The 19,597-nt window shown below is 48.9% G+C and overlaps 1 protein-coding gene across 1 annotated transcript; it reads left to right on the top strand.

Annotated features, from left to right (window-relative positions):
- Nucleotides 1-3,196: 3,196 nt before the first annotated feature.
- LOC110089056 (lymphocyte antigen 6E) lies at nucleotides 3,197-19,590 on the top strand. The gene is made up of 3 exons (XM_072999420.2): nucleotides 3,197-3,354; nucleotides 15,517-15,636; nucleotides 18,806-19,590. The coding sequence occupies exons 1-3, from the start codon at nucleotides 3,303-3,305 to the stop codon at nucleotides 19,015-19,017; spliced, it is 384 nt and encodes a 127-aa protein (XP_072855521.1). The 5' UTR covers nucleotides 3,197-3,302; the 3' UTR covers nucleotides 19,018-19,590.
- Nucleotides 19,591-19,597: the final 7 nt, after the last annotated feature.

The following is a 19,597-nucleotide window of genomic DNA, read 5'->3' as shown; positions in this document are numbered from 1 at the left end:
AGTGAGGGCAAGAGGAGAAGGGGACGACAGAGGACGAGATGGATGGACAGGGTCATCAAAGCGACCAACGTGAATTTGACACAACTCCGGGAGGCGGTGGAAGATAGGAGGGCCTGGCGTGTTCTGGTCCATGGGGTCACGAAGAGTCAGACACGACTTCACGACAACAACAACAACAACAACAACAACAACAACAACAACAACATTAATAGCCCCACTCAGGTCTTGTAAACTCAAAGGTCATGGTTCCCTTTATTGGGCCAAGCCCGTTCATGTTTGCTACCCCAAATGGGTTCTTGCTCTTTATATCCTGGGGAGAGGGACCAGGAGAGGAGAGAGAGAGAGCCCAGCCAGACCACCGTCTAGAGAAGACCACACACCAACAATTTTGGGTTAAGCACTATTCATGTAACGTTTATTGATGAGACACAAGATGTAGGATATAAGACAAAAGGTACCAAGAGGCCTCTCTTTCATCCTTCCCATTCACACAAAATACTCACTCATCCAGAACACCCTCCTCAATCCTCAGAAAGGGTGATGGGGGTCGTTCCAACGCTGTTCTGAAGCCCACCTGTCTCCTCCTGGGTCATCCTTCTTATAGGTCTTTTCCTTGTGGGCTGGGTTAATGGGCTAAACCTGGGCTGGCAGAAGGGGGTGGGGAGACCCTGGCTTCCTGGGCAGAGACCATCTGTTGCCATGCAGGAACGCTTCCTTTTCACGTGTAGTAGTTTGTTCCCTCTGCCATCAGCTAGCCTGCTTCCACTTTCTTAAGCTTGCTTCCTCCAGTTTTAGTTATATTTGGACTTCTTGCTCCAGTTCACTTCCCTCTTGCCTGGGCACAACAACTGCAAAAAATCCAAACCTTTGCCCACACAGCGGTCTCTTGTTAATAATGAAACTGTCTCTGTCTGCCACTTGCATCTTCTTTTGAAGATCTGTATTAGGCACACCATCCCATCTTCCCTTGCGATTTCTCCATCTTCTTCTGGGTCCTGGTCTTTCTGGAACCACACACTGTCACACTCTGACACTCATAACATGTTCGGCCTTCCTCCTTCCCTACTGCCTTTGACTTTCCCCAGCATGATCATCTTCTCTGGGAGTCTTGTCTTCTCATGTCCCCCAAAATATGATAGCTTTCATCTCCTCATTTTTGCTTGCAAAGAAAATCGAGTAATGAGACACACATATACAGTGGTGCCTCGCTTAACGAGCGCACCGTATAACGACGAAATCGCATAGCGATCCGTTTTTTCGGATCGCTAATGCGATCGCTCAACATTTTTTTAATAGGGCAAAATTCGCTTTGCGAAGCCCGGTAAGCGTTTCGTTTACCGATTTTCGCAAAACGAAGCCCGACGATCAGCTGTTCGGCGGCCAAAATGGCCCCCGGAAGCCTGGAAAAGGCCCAAAGTGGCCCCATGCAGCGTTTTCGCGCCCTCGTTAAGCGAGGGGAGGGCGCAAAAATGGCTGCCGGCCATTAAGAAGCATCGCTGAACGGTGAGTATTCCGCCCATTTGGAACGCATTAAACCATGTTTAATGCGTTCCAATGGAATTCCCTGCCCCGTTCAACGATGCTTCAGCATAGCGAAGGTTAATCTATGCGAGGCACCACTGTACAGGGCTGTGTTAGATCTTGCTAATCTTAAAGTTACAGTTTGAAAGGCAGTGTGGTGTAGTGGGTAGGGTTTGAATATGACTCAGGATTCAAATCCATGCTCAGCCACGGAAGGACAAGCCATTCCTTGAATTTCTCAACACACCTGGAAATTCTTGGGAAGAGTTGCCATCATCTCCTATCTTCTTGATGGTACGTAATGTTCTTCAAAACGGGGGGAGAGGGAGAGAACACTGATCTTTATGGCCAGGGCTGGATGTAGACCTTGCCCGCCCCCGTAGGCCGTTCAGGTTCGGCAGGCCCTACATAGGCAGGAATTAAAACCCACAGCAAATCACTCGATTTACACACCCAGGCCCAGTGTGCAGATGATGGCAGTCAAAGTATTGTTTCCCAATATAAACTACAGTGTAATAAGTTTACCACAAATGGATCAGTGGAGGGCGACAAGGATGATCAGGGGGCTGGAAACCAAGCCGTAGGAGGAAAGACTCCTCAGGTTTAGCCTTGAGAAAAGAAGAACGAGGGGAGACAGGACTGTGCCTTTCAGATACCTGAAAGGTAGTCATACAGAGGAAGGGCAGGATCTGTCCTGGATCATCCCAGAGTGCAGGACACGCAACCATGGGCTCAAGGAACAGGAATCCAGATTTCTACTGAATCTCAGTAAAAACGTCTCAACTGTTAGAGCAGCACCACAAGGGAACAAGTGACCTCGGGAGGTGGTGAGCGCTCCAACACTGGAGGCATTCTAGAAAAACTCGGATAATCACCTGGCAGATGTGCTTTGATCTGGATTCCTGCCTTGAGCAGAGGGGGGGTGGACTGGATGGCCTTAGAGGGGCCCTTCCAACTTCACACCTCTGTGGTTCTAGGTGGACCGGTTAGGAGGCACAGCTTTTGACTGTGCCTCGAGCCTTGGCTCGTGTTTCCCATCTCCAAGAGGGGCATTTTGTTTGCTCCTTTTCCATAGGTCTCCGTGTCAGGGTTTAAAATGCAGACTCTTTTTTTAGGGTGCCCGCCAACTTTCCATGGCCATTCTCCAACGTTATGGTGGGGGTTAGGGTATTCGAAAGAAAGAAAGAAAGAGCGAATGGTTGTATTTTTTGCATAGAGGGGTGGGGGGCCCTTTTGCTCCCCCTTAATCAACCCACCCCTGTGCGAGAGGCTGGCCGGGGCGGCGAACATCTGGCCCCGGGGGCGCGCGCCAGCTGCTGCTGCTGCTGCTCCGGGAGCGCGCGGGGGGGGGGAGGCGCGCCCAGGCCAGGGCTAGAGCTCAGCCCAATCTCTCATTCCCCCCCCCCCCGCCAGACGCTGCTGAGTTTGGGGAGGGGAAAAAAACAACAGGAGAGTCGGAGGCAGAGAAACGAAACAGAAATCGTGCATCTCCCCAAGAGGGAGGGGAAGGGAGGGGTGGGGGGGGAAGGATGGGGAGGGGCGGCGAGCGTGGATTTGAGGAGAGCGGCACGTGGGCTGGGCTTTCTCTCTCTCCCCCCCCCCATCCTCCATCATCATCCCACCCACTCCCCCCTCCCTCCATAGAGGCTGCAGAAGCGTCTCAGGGGCTTGCCGCGTGCGTAAAGAAGAAGCCAGCGCCCCGCTTTTTTGCGCGCCCCCACCGCCGCTGGCTGAGCCCCCCCATATCCCCCCTCTGGACCCCCCCACGACCCCCACCCACCATGAAGGCCTCCTTCGCCCTCCTGCTGGCCGCCTGCCTCTCCGTGGAAAAAGGTGAGCTGCCCCCTCCCCCCCAAAAAAAACCTCTCCTCCTCGGGGCTCCCCCAGAATTAATAATAAAAAAGAAGGGGAGGGGGGAATGTCCCCAAACCTTGGCTCAGCTCCTGATCGGCCCCCCCACCTCTTCCTCTCCACACCCCCCCCGGTTTCCCCCACCCCCCCTTTCCTCTCCTGCTTAAAGACCCGCCCGGGATCCGATGTGTGTGTGTGTGTGTGTGTGTGTGTGTGTGTGTGTGTGTGTGTGTGTGTGTGTGTGTGTGTGTGTGTGTGTGTGTGTCCCCTGACCTTTTTTTTGGAAGGATGCCTTTCCCAGGATGGAAGCCGCCTCGGGGCCCCTTGCGGGAGAAAGGCGGGGTGCAAAGAGTGGAGGAGATCAAGGAGTGAAGAAGGCGTTCCTCAACTCTCTCTCTCTCCCCCCCCCCTTAAATTTTATCTCAGTTTTCAGGTGGTCCTTCCTTCCTTCTTTCCTTGTTTTTCTCTTATCTTTAATCCTGCCTTCCTTCCTTCCTCTTTCTAGGCATCCCTTCCTTCCGTGTCCATTTCTTCTTCTTCTTCATGCTTGTCTCTCCCTTGGCTGCTTCATCCAGGGAGGTGTGAGTTGTGTGTGTGTGTGTGTGTGTGTTGGGGGTTGGCTTTTGGGGCAAAAGGGGGTGGGGTGGGGGCCGTTGGGGGGGGATGTGGGGCGCTCTTTGAGCTTCAGGCATGGCTTCTCCCTCCCATCTCAACAGGTCAGGCGGGCGGTTTCTCCGAAGGGCCAGCTGGAAGCCCTGCCGTTGAATATAGCAGAAGGCAGGAAGGCACTCTGCACACGTTCAGAGGTGCCCTCGCAACGAGTGGCTTGGGATGTCTAGGGGCGAGGCTGCTAGAAGAGAGTGTGCATTAGACCCCTCCCCCCATGTGGGGGGGTCTCGAGGCGGGGTGGCCCTACGAGGGCGCAGGGGCACAAAACAGAGCGTTGGAACATCTGGAAACACCTGGCCAAGGCTGCGCAGCTGAAGCCCCCCCCCCGCGGCTCACGTTGTGGGTTGTGTGGCCCCTGGGCGCCTCTGGGGGAGAATCGCCCGCCTCCAGGGGTGGAGAATGCAGGGCGACGGACTGGAAGAGAGTCCCCCCCCTTGGCATCTCATCGGGGTCGGGTGGGGCGCCATGCATGGCTTGGAGTCCTCCCCCAGGGAAGGTGCCAGGAAGGAAGGAAGGAAGGAAGGAAGGATGGCAAGCCGAGATCAGGGCAGATGGGGGGGGTGAGGATAGTTGCCTGGCCTCCTTGAGCTTGCAATCCAGGTCTTTGGGCCTCCCCCAGGTCTGCCCAGGCTCCTTCCCCTACTGGAAATGAGGGCTGAGGACGGTGGGGGGGCTTGGAACACCTGGCTTGATTCATGGCCCCCTCCCTGTGCCTGGATGGTGGCATGAAAGAGGGGAGGGGAGAGGAGGGCCTGGAAGAGACTGGTCAGGAGCACTGGTCCAGCAAGGAGATGGGGGGGGACTGGTTCTTTCGATGGGGCTACCAAAATGGTCCCAAAGGCCACCCGTTGGGTGTGGACGGTGGTGTGTGGCTCCAGCCATCCCGAAGCCCCCCTTCCCCCTCTGCCCCAGCAAAAACCCTAAAGGCGTTCGTTCCCCCGAGGGGTTGGCCACATGGTTTGAGGCGGATGGGATTTGTCATCCAAAGGATGAGTCCCTTTCGGGGGAACAAGGGCTAGCGGGAGATGTTCTGGCTTATGTTCGGGCTTCTTTCTCGACTTTTCTGCCTCCCGGGGGTGCATTGTTGGGGATTCTTCGGGCGAGTGGGTGCGGTTTAAGGGACACCCTTGAGAGCTTTCGCTGTTCCGCTTTTGCCTTCTGGGAGGCTTGGAAAAGGTGCCTTTATGTTTTTTTGGCCCTCAAGTCTAGCGGCGGGTCTGACCTCCAGGCGAGTCAGCGCTTGGGATGCGAGCCGGCTTCCACAATCACACTGACCATGCCAGTTTCCTGGGAATTTTGTGTGCCCATAAAAGTAGTAACTTTCTCAAACTCCAGGCCAAGAGGGTTTTGGGGAGGAAAAACACCCAAATAATCTTTATCTTAGAACTGCAGAACTGAAAGGAGGGACCCTGTGGATTATGGTGATTAAAAACCACGTGGCCTTTGAAATTCTTCTCCGTCGTCATGGTTCCTTGTTCTCCCCCAAACAGTCGTCTGTTTAGAGATGTGCCGTTTGGTGTTATTGAATCCCAACCCCTGGAATAATCCCGCAGTGTGGCCGCTAAAAGCAGCTAAAAACAGATAAAAGCCCAAATATACACTCCTCTAATCTTCACCGGAACGTGCGCATTTTAATACTTAGGGCAGAACCATGTTATCCACGCAGATGCTGAACCCGCAGATAATAGGGAACCTTGTGTACAGCATGGTCTCTCATTCCCTCTGGTGGCCAGTTGTGGTAATTGTATTGTGGAAACAGACATTTCTGGATCTATTTAATTTTTTATTTTTGAAACTGTGAATGCTGATCCTGTGGCTATGAGGGTCCTATTGTAATGAATTGCAGTCCTTAAGCTGCTGTTATTAGTCAAACTCTACCATTTTCCTAATAAGCTACCTGGGAGATGACTCCCTTCCTGGAACCACAGAAATCTAAATTTTATCTTCGAAGAAAGGGCAGAATCATTTGAAAAATGGTAGGGAAACGGATCCTTATCTTCAGCTTTCATCCCACTGCCTCTCGGTGTTAATGGGCCATAGTTCCCATCAGTCCTGGTTAATATAGCCAGGTGCTGATGGATGATGGAAATTGTAATCCGAGAATAATTTGGAGGGCCCACCAGCATTTCTTCCCCCCTCCAATATTGCCATGTTCTAGAGATGGAAATTTTGGTATTCTTGATTGTACCTTTTCCAGAATTCTCTAAGCCAGAATAGTTATCACGATGCCTCTGGGAGTTCTATTCCAAGTTTAATACATAATTTATTGTATTTATTATTATTTTTTTAAACATTGAGGGCCACCTTGTGTACCCTTATCGGGAGAAAGTTGGCTCATCAATGAGACGAATGAATGCCAACTGTTCTTCTTATGACCACACTTTCTCCTGGTTTTCAAGACCTGTCTTGCAACAGGCAGGAAAAGAAGCATTTTTAAAGAACATCTCTAAACGATGGCGTGCTTCTGAAAAAAAATTCTTAGGGCGTAACACTCGCTGTGGCGTGGGGGAAGATTTATGCCGCTTGTTGAAAAAGAAGGCACCAGCCTCTTTTTTTACCTGGGTGTGGTGTTTTTATTGCAGTGTGTCAAACAAGGAGGAGAATTAGGTTCGCGTCCCCTGTTCAGCCCTGGAGATGCCTGGTTGACTTCAGAGTTGTCTCCTCGTCTACGTCATGTTTGTGAGGTTGACGCGGAGAGTGGGCACAATTATCCTGTTGCATACCTTACGAACCATACTACTATTGTTGCTTTCTGTTTTATCATCCTGTTTTTATTCCATTTTTTATTGTCAGCCGCCCAGTGTGTCTAGATGGGTGGGGTATAAATTTAATAAATAAGATAAATAAATGACGGACCCCTTGCGGATCAGTGCGGTCCCCGTCCCCCATTATAAAGATCCATGAAAAAGGCCAAAAAACCCTGCCAACACAACAGAGTTTCCAGAACTTGGGAGACAATTGTGTAACATTAACCTCCAAGGAATTTGAGCTAGTTCTTCTCATGCCTTAGGTACAAAGTCTGGTTTCATTTCCTCCTTTCAGTTCCCCCCCCACACACACACAGTTACCACGGCCAAGGAGGGGTTGCTAAGGGGTTTGTCTCTCTGGGTTGGTACATGGAGGTGTGGGGGGGTGGCGGCGTAGCGGGCATGGCTTGTGTGACCCTACATTGAAAGCACACCCAGGTTTCTGATCCTCCCGTAATTGTACTGGGTTGAGAAATACGGTCTCCTTAGTTTTGGCTTCCGGCAGAGTTAAAATAATCATGGATTATTTTAAATATTTTCACCCCACCTTTCATCTTAAAAAGGACCCGAGGAGGTTTGCATGGCTTCGAGACAACGTTTGAAATGATGCAAGCCCTAAAAAGGATCGGGCAAGTAATACTTTAAGAAACGGTAAGCGAAAGCAACACCAAAAGCACATTCGGAGCAGGGAGGCATCGTTCTCCCACTTAAAGAGCCCCCACGGTGGCAACCGCTCACCCAGGGAACGTTGGCCTGGAGAGAAAAGACCCATCCCAATTCCCCGGGAGATCCCTCCAGGGCTCAGTGATGTCTTTCCTCCCCTTTCTCTCCCCAGGAAGAGGGCTTGCGGGGTGGGTGCGGATTAAGGCGCCTCTCCGCCGCTTCCTGGGAAACCCTCAGCTGGATGGAAACAACCCCCCCCTCCCAGTCCATGGTTCTTCTTTATAGACAGACTCCCAGTTCCAGGAAATTCTTCTGGTTCTTCTCGATGTCCAGCTGATCGGGTTCCGTCTTGCGACATCCTATGGCGCCATCCCAAACTTTCTTCCTCTTCCCTGTCTTCATCCCTTACCCAGGTGGCAGTCTGAACCGAGGGTTCCCCAGATGTTCTGGAACTAGGACTCCCAGAAGCCCTTCACCGCCAGCTGTGTGGCCCAGGATTTTTGGGAGTTGGAGTCCAAGAACATCTGGGGACTGGTCCATCTACCTCATCTCCTGCATCCTCCCTCTGTTCTCCTGTTGCTGCCTCCAAGCCATCTTTAGTACCTACCAGCTCCCCAGGGCCATCTCCTCTCACCTTCCTGGACTTTTCCCAGTTCCTGATTTTCCTACAGTTTTCCTTCCTCTTTCTACTATTCTATGTCACCCCTCCTGCCTCCTGGTTTCCTCAGGATCTCCCTGGATCTTTTGTTTCCCCCGAGAAGGCACAATCTATCGTAGTCTAGGTCTATCAGAGGAGAGCTCACAATTCACATCTTTCTCTTCCAATGAGCTCAAGGTGGCTTATGGGCCTGTCTCTGCGTCCCTCCCCCTTTAATCCACCTAACAGCCCTGCAGAGTAGAACAGTGACTGGGCTGCGGTCACCCAGGGAGTATCCTGGTTGAGGGGGGGGCTTTCTCCCAAGAGTCCTCAAATCATGGTTTTCAGAACCTCTCTGTGTAGAAGATGCTTCCTCTCTGAAAACCTGGCAGGAAGAGTGCCTTTGTTCAACGCTGTCTTAATTGTTATACCACACATTCTCTTCTTGGCGGCCGGCTTCCCTTCGCCCATTTCCGTTTTCGCAGAAGAACAATGTGAACGAAAGAAAGAGGCATCTTGCGTTGTTAGTTGTTCCGTTGCAGATCTTTTAAAAATTCTTCCCTGTTTACAGTGAGACAAGGACTGGGAGCCCTGATGAACGAGGCAGTTTTGAATCGCCCTAAGAGAAGAAGGAGCTGGCCGGATAGCTCAGTCTGTTAGGCATTTGGCTACGGATCTGGAGGTTGAGAGTTTGATTCCCCAGTGGTGCCTCCTGGGAGAAAAGCCAGCCTTGGGGGCCAGCTGCACAATCCCAGGGATTTCCCTCCAGAAGAAGGGATGGGGGAACCACCTCCGAGTACTCTCTGTCTGGAAAACCCTGAATAAGTCAGCATTGGCTTCATGGCATACTGTACAATTACAGTGGGGTCTCTACTTAAGAACTTAATCCGTATTGGAAGGTGGTTCTCAAGTTGAAAAGTTCTTACGTTGAATCTGCATTTCCCATAGGAATCCATTGAAAACCATTTAATCCGTATCTGCTCTTTTCCGTCCATAGAAACTACAGTATGACTAACAAAAATCGGGATAATTTGGAGATATCTTGACATCTCCCCTCCCATTCCACCATAATGCAACGTGCCGGTCAGTCTAGTTCCTTGTTGCTGGTTTTTAGAAGGCCAGAGCACCTCTTGATCAGTTTTGGAGTCGGCCATTCCCTCCCTGCCTCGGCTCACCCCGGGCTAGTTCCTTGGTTCTCATTCCAGTGAGGTTTGAAGGTTTGCCTGCAGAGTATAAGGAAAAAAACAAGACAGGAGCGTTGCCGGTCCGGCGCAGTTACCAAGGGCTGGTTTTTATGTTGGCACGCCGTACGCTTTGGACGTAAAGCTATGCTGCCGGCGTTTAGGGTTTTAAGCCTGGCCGGCACCCCTTCATTGCAGAGACATCCTGTAGGAATCAAATTGGGTTGTGTTTACAATCCTTGGGAGGGCCAGCCGTTTTGAGAGTTGGGCCCTCCATAGAGTGGTCGTGAGAGGTGGGCCGGCTGGTGGACTCCAGATGTGCCAGGCTAAACTGGGTGGATAAAAATCAATAAGTTTCACAGTTTAAACGGGGGGAGGGGAGGAATTCAATTTTCTTTAAATTGTCAAAAATTCTGATTTATTTTTTTTTTAAAAAATCATGATTTGAATCAATTTGGTTTAAATAAAATCCCCCTCCCCGGGAGGGGGCGCAAACTCCCCTAATTCCTCCCTGATGGCAGGGTTAATGAAACAGAAGGAAACGAAACGATTTGAGTCAGATCTATTCCAGGATTGCCAGCTTGGCCTTGTTGCAGTGGATTTTTAAAAGCTTTAAGGGCTTCTGCGTCAGAGGTGGGGAATGGGGGTGAGCCGGAGATTCAATGCAGCCCATTTTAAAAATGCTTGAGAAATTCCCTTTCTCCCCTCTGGGGGGGTGTCGGGTCAAGGGTGCAATTTTGCTTTATTTTGAGGAACGCTCCCCTCCCCCGAAATGATCGCTTGTGCCGGATCTCCTTAGTTTTGGGTGCAAATTCTAGAGATGGGCGTGAACTGCTAGTTTGGTGGTTCGCACAGCTGTTCTGTCGTTCGGCACCCCAGCTTTCTGCCCCATCTCCAGGCCCTACCTCTGAATGGATGCCCGCCTGAGGGAGCGGGGTGCCGAACGAACGACAGTACAGCTGTGCGCCTGTTAGCCCAACCGGTGGTTTCTGCGCATCTCCAGGGCTAACCTGCACTTCAGTGTAACGACGACGGTTCTGTTTTCAAATCTTACCTTCCTTTTCAATGGTGTTCCGTTTTCTTACTTTGGAGGTCGGGTGGATGATGACAGTGCTTGCGTTTCCTGGAAGCCAGCTTGTGAATTCGGCCCTAGGTTAAAAAGAGATGATATATAAATAAGTTTACCTTAAAATAAATGTCTTTTCCATGACTTGAGATGCGCATGACGGAGCACGGTGGAAATGTGGTTGTGAAGTGTTAGGTTTTTTTTTGTTTTTTTTTTTAAAGATTAGCAACTTTCCAGTAGAAAATGGGAAATTACCCAAAAGTGTTTGTGGCCTTTTTCTCTTGAAAATGGGCTTTTTTGGGAACAAAGGGGTGGGACTGTGCCAGGGCTTGAAAATCTCACTGCCTATGAAAAAGGGCTAGCATGATGGTGGAGAAGGTGGTTGCCAGCACAGAAAATGCCGTGAGGAAATCACGTTATCGTTCAGTTAGTGCATATTTAGTAGGGCCAAGTATTACGAAGAATGTATGTTTGAAGCAAACCTGTCTCTTTCCTTCTGGTATGTCACCCATTGTCATTTGGCGAATGCTGGGGAATTTGTTATGAGAGATCTCTGCAAATACGGTTAATTTAGTGCCCCTGAAGAAAGCTCTAAAATAATGAAGCACTAGCAATGTGCCAGGCTTTTCAAAGAAACTCCCTCCCCCTTGCATGCATCTCGACATGTAGTTTGTCTTTTATGTTGGGTTTTGCCTGTAATCCAGCCTTTCCTTTCCAGGCACTTTCCAGAGAGGTCCATAGAATAATGGAGGGGAAAGGGGTCTGTAAGGCCATCTAGCCCAACCCCCCTGACAGATGCTGGTCCAATTTCCTCTTGAACGCCTCCAGCACTGGAGCACTCCTCACCTCCCGAGGTCACTGGTTCCACTGTTGTACTGCTCTAACAGCTAAGATTCCCCCCCCCCGATAATTCAGTCAAAATCTAACTTTCAGTAGCTTGAGCACTCTGGGATGATCAAGAACAGATCCTGTTTGATTATCTTTCAAGTATTTGAAAAGTGCTGGCCTATCTCCCCTCAGTTTTTCTCCAAGCTCAGCATGCCAATTTCTTTCAGTCTTTCCTCACAGGGCTTGGTTTCCAGCCCCCTGATCATCCTTATTGCCCTCCCCTGAACTTGTTCCAATTTGTCAGCATCCTTCTTGCAGTGCCGTGTCCTGAACTGTTGCTTTGACTACCTCTCCCGTCTTTCCCAGGCATGCAACCCAGTTCGGAGGAGGGGCTCTCTTGAGAAAAGCTTCTCCAAGTAAACGTTTGGAGGGGGCTCTCCACATCTGTTCTCCGTCTGTCCTCTTCGGGCAGAGCGCAAACCTCAGATGCACAAAATCATGACAGAGTGCTTGGCATCTTCTCTTTCTCCAAGTGGCAACGCATCCCGGAGTCACAATGCTTACCCGGGTTTAATTCCCCTTGGAAAGAGGTCACCAGAGGATTAGCAGTGTCCTGTAATATTGCTACTTGTTTACAAACATGTGGGTTGAGCATCCGGAGATGCACAAATTAAAACACTCCAGACCGTCAGCCAAAGTCCTGCATCACTGCGCGGCATCTTAGTAAGCTGGGTTTCAGAGAGAGAGAGAGAAAATATCCTCTCCCTTTTAGGTATTTCCAAGCCGGGTTAGTAACGGCTGCAAATGATATGATGATTGCTGATCACTACAGAAGGAGAGTTAGCCACTTAGCCAGATGCAGATGTCTTCAGTTCCCTTTGCCTCCATCAAAGGATGTGTCCTGTGCTCTCTAACCTCACATCGGGGTTAATATGTTCCCACCCACTGGGTGGATAAAATTTTGATAAAAGGGATATTGTAAGACTTCTCTTTTGAAGGTTAGTTTGCATATACCTAAGTGCAAGCTTGCAAACATAAATCACTATGCAGTATATAAACACAACTCAGGGTATGAATTTTAACCATTTAGAGGTAGCCAACGTTAAAGCACAAAAAATGTTGAAACGGAGGCTGCTCGACTTCAGGCACCTCGTGAGAAGGCAGGATTCTCTGGAAAAGACAAAAATGCTGGGAAAGTTGGGAGGCAGCAGGAAAAGAGGGAAGACCTAATACGAGGTGGACGGACCCCCTCAAGGAAACCACTGTCTTGAATTTACAATTGCTGAGCACAGACAGGGGATTTTGGAGGTGGCATATATAACAACAGGATGAGAAATACACCCGGTTTGTTTGAATTTGGGTATTCAGCACCCTCCGGATGCGGTCTGGAAGACTTGGCCTCAGCCTAGCCCAGGTGTGGGAAAAGCAAACGGCTCCCTTCTGCTGTTTGTGTTCGTTATAAACTATTGCTCCTGACCCAAGAGGCCGTTTGCCAGAGAATCCGCAAAGTCATTTATTTCAGGAAACGGAAACTTAAAAAGTAGGCTCAGGAGGAGCATCCAGCTGTGTGAGAGGAAAAGAAACTTAACAAGTTCACGGTTGCCCATCTTGACTGAGCAAGGAGGGACAGCCGGTGCCTACAGAACAGGAAACGTCACTTTGAATGGCTGGGGGGATTCTAGGCTTTGTAGTCCAGAGACACACTCTTCCCAGTAAAAATCAGAATAAAGTAGAATCTTGAAGGACCCAGAATTCAGAGATCAGAGAAGCAAGAAAGCTGGATTATTTACTGGTCAGTGTCTAAAGAAGTTTGTCTTGAAGGGACCACCAATGAAGGCAAAATTATCAATTTAACGACCTATGTTTCATCTATACTTACTCTCTTTTACATTTATATCCCACTTCCCCCCCCCCCAAAGAACTTGAGTTGGCGTACATGGATTTCTTTATATCCCCCACTTCATCAGAACAACAGTCCTGTGAGGTAGCTCATGCTGGGGAGAGGATGACTGGCGGAAGGTCTCCCTGTGAGTTTCGTGGCTGAGTGGAGATTTGAACCTGGGTCTCTCAAGTCCCTAGCTCAGCACTCTTAACCCTGCTATATCCTAGGGACTCCTCACTCGTGGAGTCAATAAAACACCCATTTCAGAAATAACCCATTTTAAATCTTTCTTTATCTCTGAGAAATTTGCTTTTCAGTGTACGATTTTTCCAGAGAACGTTAGGGCAGAGTTGGGGTTTTTTTGCTCGAACCCGCCCTGGTCTTAATCTGACTCTTAACTCCCTGATGTGAAAAATTGGGCTTCTGGGTGTCTTGGACTACATCTCCCATAAGCTCTGACTGGACTGTTCTTGTAGTCCATGAGCAACGGGGACTTGGAAGCCTGGAAACCATGGCTCTATGCCAGTAGTGGCCAAACTTTAGCCATCCGGCGACTTACGGCTCGCGTGCCTGCAGAGAGGGCTCTGCGTGCCAGCTGTGGCACGCGTGCCATAGGTTCGCCGTGGCTGCTCTGTGTCATCCTGGTTGCCCCCACCAGGTTGCCTGGATGGGAGAAGGCAGCCCTAGCCTTAATCCCACAGACGGTGGCTTAGAATATTTTGTGTTCAAGTTCCCACTCTGGTATGAAGGGTTTCAGAGCTGACGTTGGTCTCACCTACCTCGCAGGGTCCTTATGTTGTCTAGTGTGGCATTGGAGAGCCGTGCGCAGTGTCATGGATCATCAGGGTGGTGGCGGCAGGCTGGATATGAATTGTAGGAGTGTCTCATGGACTAAGCGGGGGATTTTTGGTGGGGCAGGGAAGCTGCTTTGGTCATGAAGTCTCTGTGTGTGTTTGTGTGTGCATAAAATCCGATTTTTTAATCTATACACACATATGGACGTACACATTTGACATAAATAACTTACTTGTTCTGCTTCATTTTTTAAACTTGGGAAACTGGCGCATTCATGTGTGCTTGCCCTTTTTCTAAAACTTTTAAAACTATTCTTGTGAGCAAGAGGGCAGGGAACCCAACTTCTCCGATTGGTGGGCCATCATCTTTTGCTAAAGATTTCTAAAAATTGAATGCCCCCTCCCCCATCTGCTGTTCCTGTGCCTTAATCTCAGAGCAGCTGCCGTTCTCCCCAGGATAATATTCTAGCAAATGGATTCCTATTTAAAAAAAATAATCAGATTTTTAAAAATGTTTAAAAGACGATTTTTAAAAACTGAAATTGTGATTTAAATCAATTTGATTTGAATTCAATCGAACCTGGTGCTGGAAGAGTATCTTGGGGAGAATGGCCACCAACACCAGCAGCACCTCTTAAGAGATGGAGACATGGGAACTGGTGAGAACGGGGAAAGGTGCAGCAGGAGAAGGGAGACCGGGGGGGGGGGAAGAGACTTGGGGGGTGGGGCCAGCCCACCCTGCTGTCTTCAGTCCCTCTTCAAATGGCTTGGAAATATAAGAATGTAGTCCCGAAAACACCCGTTTTGCAAAGATCACCCATAAGGGAAGCCATTTTGCAAAGCCGCCAATCAGCTGTAAAAATCGTCGTCTTGCGAAAAAAATGGTCTTGCGAAGCAGGGACCAAATCATCGTTCAGCGAAATCCCCCATAGGAAAAAGCATTTTGCGAATTGCTATAGCGATCGCAAAAAGTCAACGTCTAGCAAAAAAACTGTTTTGTGGGGTAATCGTCTTGCGAGGTACCACTGTATATTGTACTCCATAGCACTTTCTGGGCAGTTTGCAAGGTAATTACGAAGGTAACACATCCCCCTCTCCCCCCCGTGATTTGGGTATGCAGTTTACTGACCTTGGAAAGATGGAAACTGAGTCACCCTTGAACTGGCTGCCTGAGCCCGTTGGGATTGAACTCAGGCAATGAGGAGAGTTTTGACTGCAGTTCAACCCCTGTGCCGCAAGGCTCCTAAAGGAACTATAAGACCATTTTCGCTGGGTTGGTTTTTGGTTGAACCCTTCTGGTTGGCACAAAGAACAATTAAAAGAAGCATGCATTTAAGAAAAAGAAGAAAACGGAGCAGCCGCAACTGTTCATTTTTAGAAACAAAGTCCCTTTGTAGATGGCATTGCAGCTCTTTTGGACTCAGCTGGCGGGGATTCCAGCTTCGGGATGTTGCCGTGAATCCACTGCGGCTTTTTGTTTGCACTTTAGCTGCCTTCTCCAAGGGCTGAACCTGTTTGGAGGCGTCACCGTGGTACATCCCCCCTCCCTTGGAAGCTGTCCTGAAAGCTGGTGAAACAAAGCCGGCTGGGCCTTGATGGCGGTTCCTGGGCTTGAACCCAAAAGGTTGTTCTACTGCCTGTGTTTCTCACCCGAACTCTATTTTGACTCTTTTGCAGCTTTCTCCCTCGTCTGCTGGTATTGTGATAATGTGGACGACAACTGGGGATGCTGGAGATGGCAGTTCTGTTCAAACTCGGACAATTACTGCGCAACCACCTATGTCGGAGCAGGAATCGGTAGGCGTATTTGATGATCTTTCTCTTAAGATTTTTGCTTTATTGGACAAAGCCCAAAATCTGTCTTGAGACGGGCCAGATCTGTTTGTGACCCCCCCCCCCCCCCGGATTTTGTCAGTCAGCAAAGCGTTCCTCATGACTGGCTAGCACTGTTGGGAGTTGCAGTTAAATGACCACTTCGGGCATCACTTGAGAAGGGTATCAACAAGCCCGAGGAAGGGTGAATTGATGCCTTTAAATTGTGGTGCTGGAGGAGACCCTTGAGAGTCCCCTGGACTGCAAGGAGAACAAACCTATCCATTCTGAAGGAAATCAAGCCTGAGTGCTCACTGGAAGGACAGATCCTGAAGCTGAGGCTCCAGTACTTTGGCCATCTCATGAGAAGAGAAGACTTCTTGGAAAAGCCCCTGATGTTGGGAACGTGTGAAGGCAAGAGGAGAAGGGGACGACAGAGGACGAGATGGTTGGACAGTGTCATCGAAGCCACCAACATGAATTTGACCCAACTCCGGGAAGCAGTGGAAGACAGGAGGGCCTGGCGTGCTCTGGTCCATGGGGTCACGAAGAGTAAGACTAAACAACAATCAACAGCCCGAGAAAGGTTGACTGAGAGATCGGAGGATCTGGACATCGAGCTTTGCCAGGAATGGTTGAGGGAGTCAGCCTGTTGATGGGGGTACGAAATAGGGGGGCAGCCCACTTTTTCCTGTGGCTCCAGAGGGGAAGGGTAATACCAGGGGGTTTAAATGATAACAAAGGAGATTCTGACTAAATATTCGGGATACCTTGTCTGTAAAAACGTTTTGGCACAGTGATCTCTCTCCTGAAGGGGTAGACCCCCTTTTGCTGGAAAAAAGTTTTTAAAGAGAGGGTGGACAGCCTTAAGTCTGTTATGCTTCAATTCTAGATTTCTTGTATTCTTGAAGGCTTTCACGGCCGGGATCTGATGGTTGTTGTGGGTTTTCCGGGCTCTTTGGACGTGTTGTGAAGGTTGTTCTTCCTAACGTTTTGCCAGTCTCTGTGGCCATTGACATCTTCAGAGGACTGGCGTAGGAACAGAGCATGGACAGAGTTCCTACGCCAGTCCTCTGAAGGTGCCCATGGCCACAGAGACTATCGAAACGTTAGGAAGAACAACCTTCAGAACACAGCCAAAGAGCCCGAAAAACCCACAACAACCATCTAGATTTCTTGCTTGGACAGAAGGTGGGCTTGATGACTCATTTACTGTTCTGATTGGATCGCTTAAATGGTTGAGGTCTCTGGCTGGGGAGTTCGATTCCCCCTCTGGGCCTCCTTGACCGGGGCTGCACCGCCGAAATCCACAAGGTCTCCTTCCAGCCCTGCAGTTCTAAGTTTATTTTACACTTTGGATCAAACCTGTAATTGTATTTTATCTAAACTTCTTAGCTGCCAGTCACGAAGCCTTAAGGGAGGGATTCCACCTGTCAGAAGAGGAGACATTCTGTTCAGGCAATAAGTTCCAACAGTACTTTTGGGGCACTAAAAAAATATTAACGCTACAATAATTGGATTGTCCCGCGTCTCCCTTATATATTTTCCTTCTGAACAGATCTACCTAAAAAACTACAAATTTAACCAGAGAGCAGTTGAGTTTTTGCTGTGTTGCAGGATTGGGCCCCATCCATTGCCTGGGGTAGTTCATCGGTCATTGTGATGCGGGAATTACCCCAACTTCCACTATAAAGAAAAGGTTACAGTGGTGCCCCGCATAGCGAGGTTAATCCGTTCCGGATTAACCCTCGCTATGCGGAATCGTCGCTAAACGGGTAGGGAAAAGGTATTGAAACGCATTAAACTTAGTTTAATGCGTTCCAATACCTTGCTTACTTACCCGTTCAGCGAGGATTCCCCTTGCCGGCAGCCATTTTCGCGCCCTCGCTAAGTGAGGGCAGGGCGTGAAAACGGCTGCCGGCAGCCATTTCCGGGCTGCCGGTGGCCATTTTGGAGCCGTTGAACAGCTATTCGGCGGCTCCAAAATGGCCGCTGCAATACCCGATCTTCGCAATGCGGGTTTTCCCCATTGCGAAGATTGGGTATGTTTCCGTATAGCGATCCCGAAAAAGGGATCGCTATACGGAAACATCGCTATACAGTGCACTCGCTAAGCAAGGCACCACTGTATTAGCAACTGTAAAAGGCCAGTCTCCTCAGGATAATTAACATTCCTGTGATTTCTACCATTGTTATTGGCAATAGAGTTTCTTAGATTCTTTCTTTCTTTCTTTCTTTCTTTCTTTCTTTCTTTCTTTCTTTCTTTCTTTCTTTCTTTCTTTCTTTCTAAGCTTCAGTGGAAATACATCTGGAATGACCCAACTGCTCTCTTATTCTGTCTGAGGAAGTGGGCTTGTCCAGGAAAGCTCCCATTAAAATCAATCACCTAAACTTTTTATCACATGTGGTGGTCATGTGGAGTAGCGAAAAAATACTGGAAAAGAGTGCATGCTATGTTACAACAAATTTTGCTCTGTAAGGTGCCACTAATCCCAGAATTGTTTTTACTAAGTATGATGCCCGATAATATAGATAAGTCAAAGGAACACATAGTTATATATATTATTATGGCAGCCAGAATTATGTATGCTAGAAATTGGAAAAGTCCGACGGTACCAGAACAAGAAGATCTTATTGAAAAGATACGGGAAATAGCCGAAATGGATATCTTATCAGAAGTCATGAAAGATCAACCCCTGCAAAAGGCAACAGAAAGATGGGACCTACTTAACAAATGGACTCAATCAACAGACAGCAGCTGAACAATATATATTGAAATGAGAACTTTATTTACAAGGCAGAAAAGAGTAAATAGAATAACTCAAAATCTTGATATGGCAGTAGGTATAGATTGGATATCAGTATGTCATTGTCTCCCCTCTCCCTTATAAATTCCAATTCCCTTTTTCCTTTGTCATCCCTCATGTTAAAAAAAAAATAAAATTTGAAAAAAAATCAATCACCTACACTTTTAAGGTGCCATGAAGATTTTTTAAAATTTTCATTTTGTTTTTACCTGTAATTGCTTGTACGGCCCGAGGTCCTGAGATTCCCCGCCTCGGTTCTATAAGAGAACCCCCCGCATGTTCTGTCTGCCGCGTTCTGGAACCCCACGGTTGATCGATCTTTTCCTCCCTTTGGTTCTTCCTAACAGGTGGATATTCTTCCCAGTCCATCAGCAAAGGCTGTGTCCCCATTTGCCCGCAGGCGGGGATCAACGTTGGCCTGGCGGCCGTTTCCGTGAAATGCTGCTCCTCCTCCCTGTGCAACATCAGCGCCGCCAGCAGCGTCAAGATGAACCACTGGGTTTTCGCCCTGGGGATCCTGGCCAGTTTCTCCTTCTTCCTCTTTGGCCCCAGGCTGTGATCTGGAGCGTCCTGAGTTCCGCCGAGACGTCCACCGAGAAGCCAGAAATGTTACCGAGAAAAATTGTATACCTGTAAGAGCGTTTCACTTTGTTGTCACTTTTAACCACAGAATTGTTTGTACAGAGTTTAGATACACCTTTTGGAGAGGTGGGTGGGAAGAGGGGGGGATTGTTACGGGAAAATGGGGGGGGCATAGAGATTTCTATGCACACCTCGATGAGACGACGTGCAGGTTGTGGAAACGGGTCCAGTGCCAAATTAAGTCAAACCACGCTCCTAACAAAAAAAAAAATCTTGATTTCCTTGTGGAGGGCTTGATATACTACTTAAGAGGCCTTAATGATATTTTGCTCGAGGCAAGGAAGGAAAATGCAAGACAAGACAGATCAACACCGGGCGTCACGTCACTCCTTTTTTATTTTGTTTTTTTGATCAGCTGTGACTGCGAACCAATTTTTTGGCTTGTTACCTTCTTCCTAAAGAGCTGTGTGAGTCGTAGGAGTGCAGACTGTTACCCAGCCTTTGGTTCCTTGTTGCTTCCTGAATTTGAATAAATACATCTTTATTCTTACCCAGTT

Source organism: Pogona vitticeps, chromosome 4, assembly GCF_051106095.1.
Source record: "Pogona vitticeps strain Pit_001003342236 chromosome 4, PviZW2.1, whole genome shotgun sequence".
NCBI classification, from domain to species: Eukaryota; Metazoa; Chordata; class Lepidosauria; order Squamata; family Agamidae; genus Pogona; species Pogona vitticeps.
The sequence above is the reverse complement of the archived record's forward strand: the minus strand, read 5'-3'. Positions and strand labels throughout refer to the sequence as shown.

Coding starts and splice junctions, on each gene's coding strand:
- LOC110089056 (XM_072999420.2), top strand. CDS start 3,303: ATGAAGGCCTCCTTCGCCCTCCTGCTGGCCGCCTGCCTCTCCGTGGAA. Junction 3,355..15,516: donor CTGCCTCTCCGTGGAAAAAG/GTGAGCTGCCCC, acceptor ACTCTTTTGCAG/CTTTCTCCCTCGTCTGCTGG. Junction 15,637..18,805: donor CTATGTCGGAGCAGGAATCG/GTAGGCGTATTT, acceptor TCTTCCTAACAG/GTGGATATTCTTCCCAGTCC.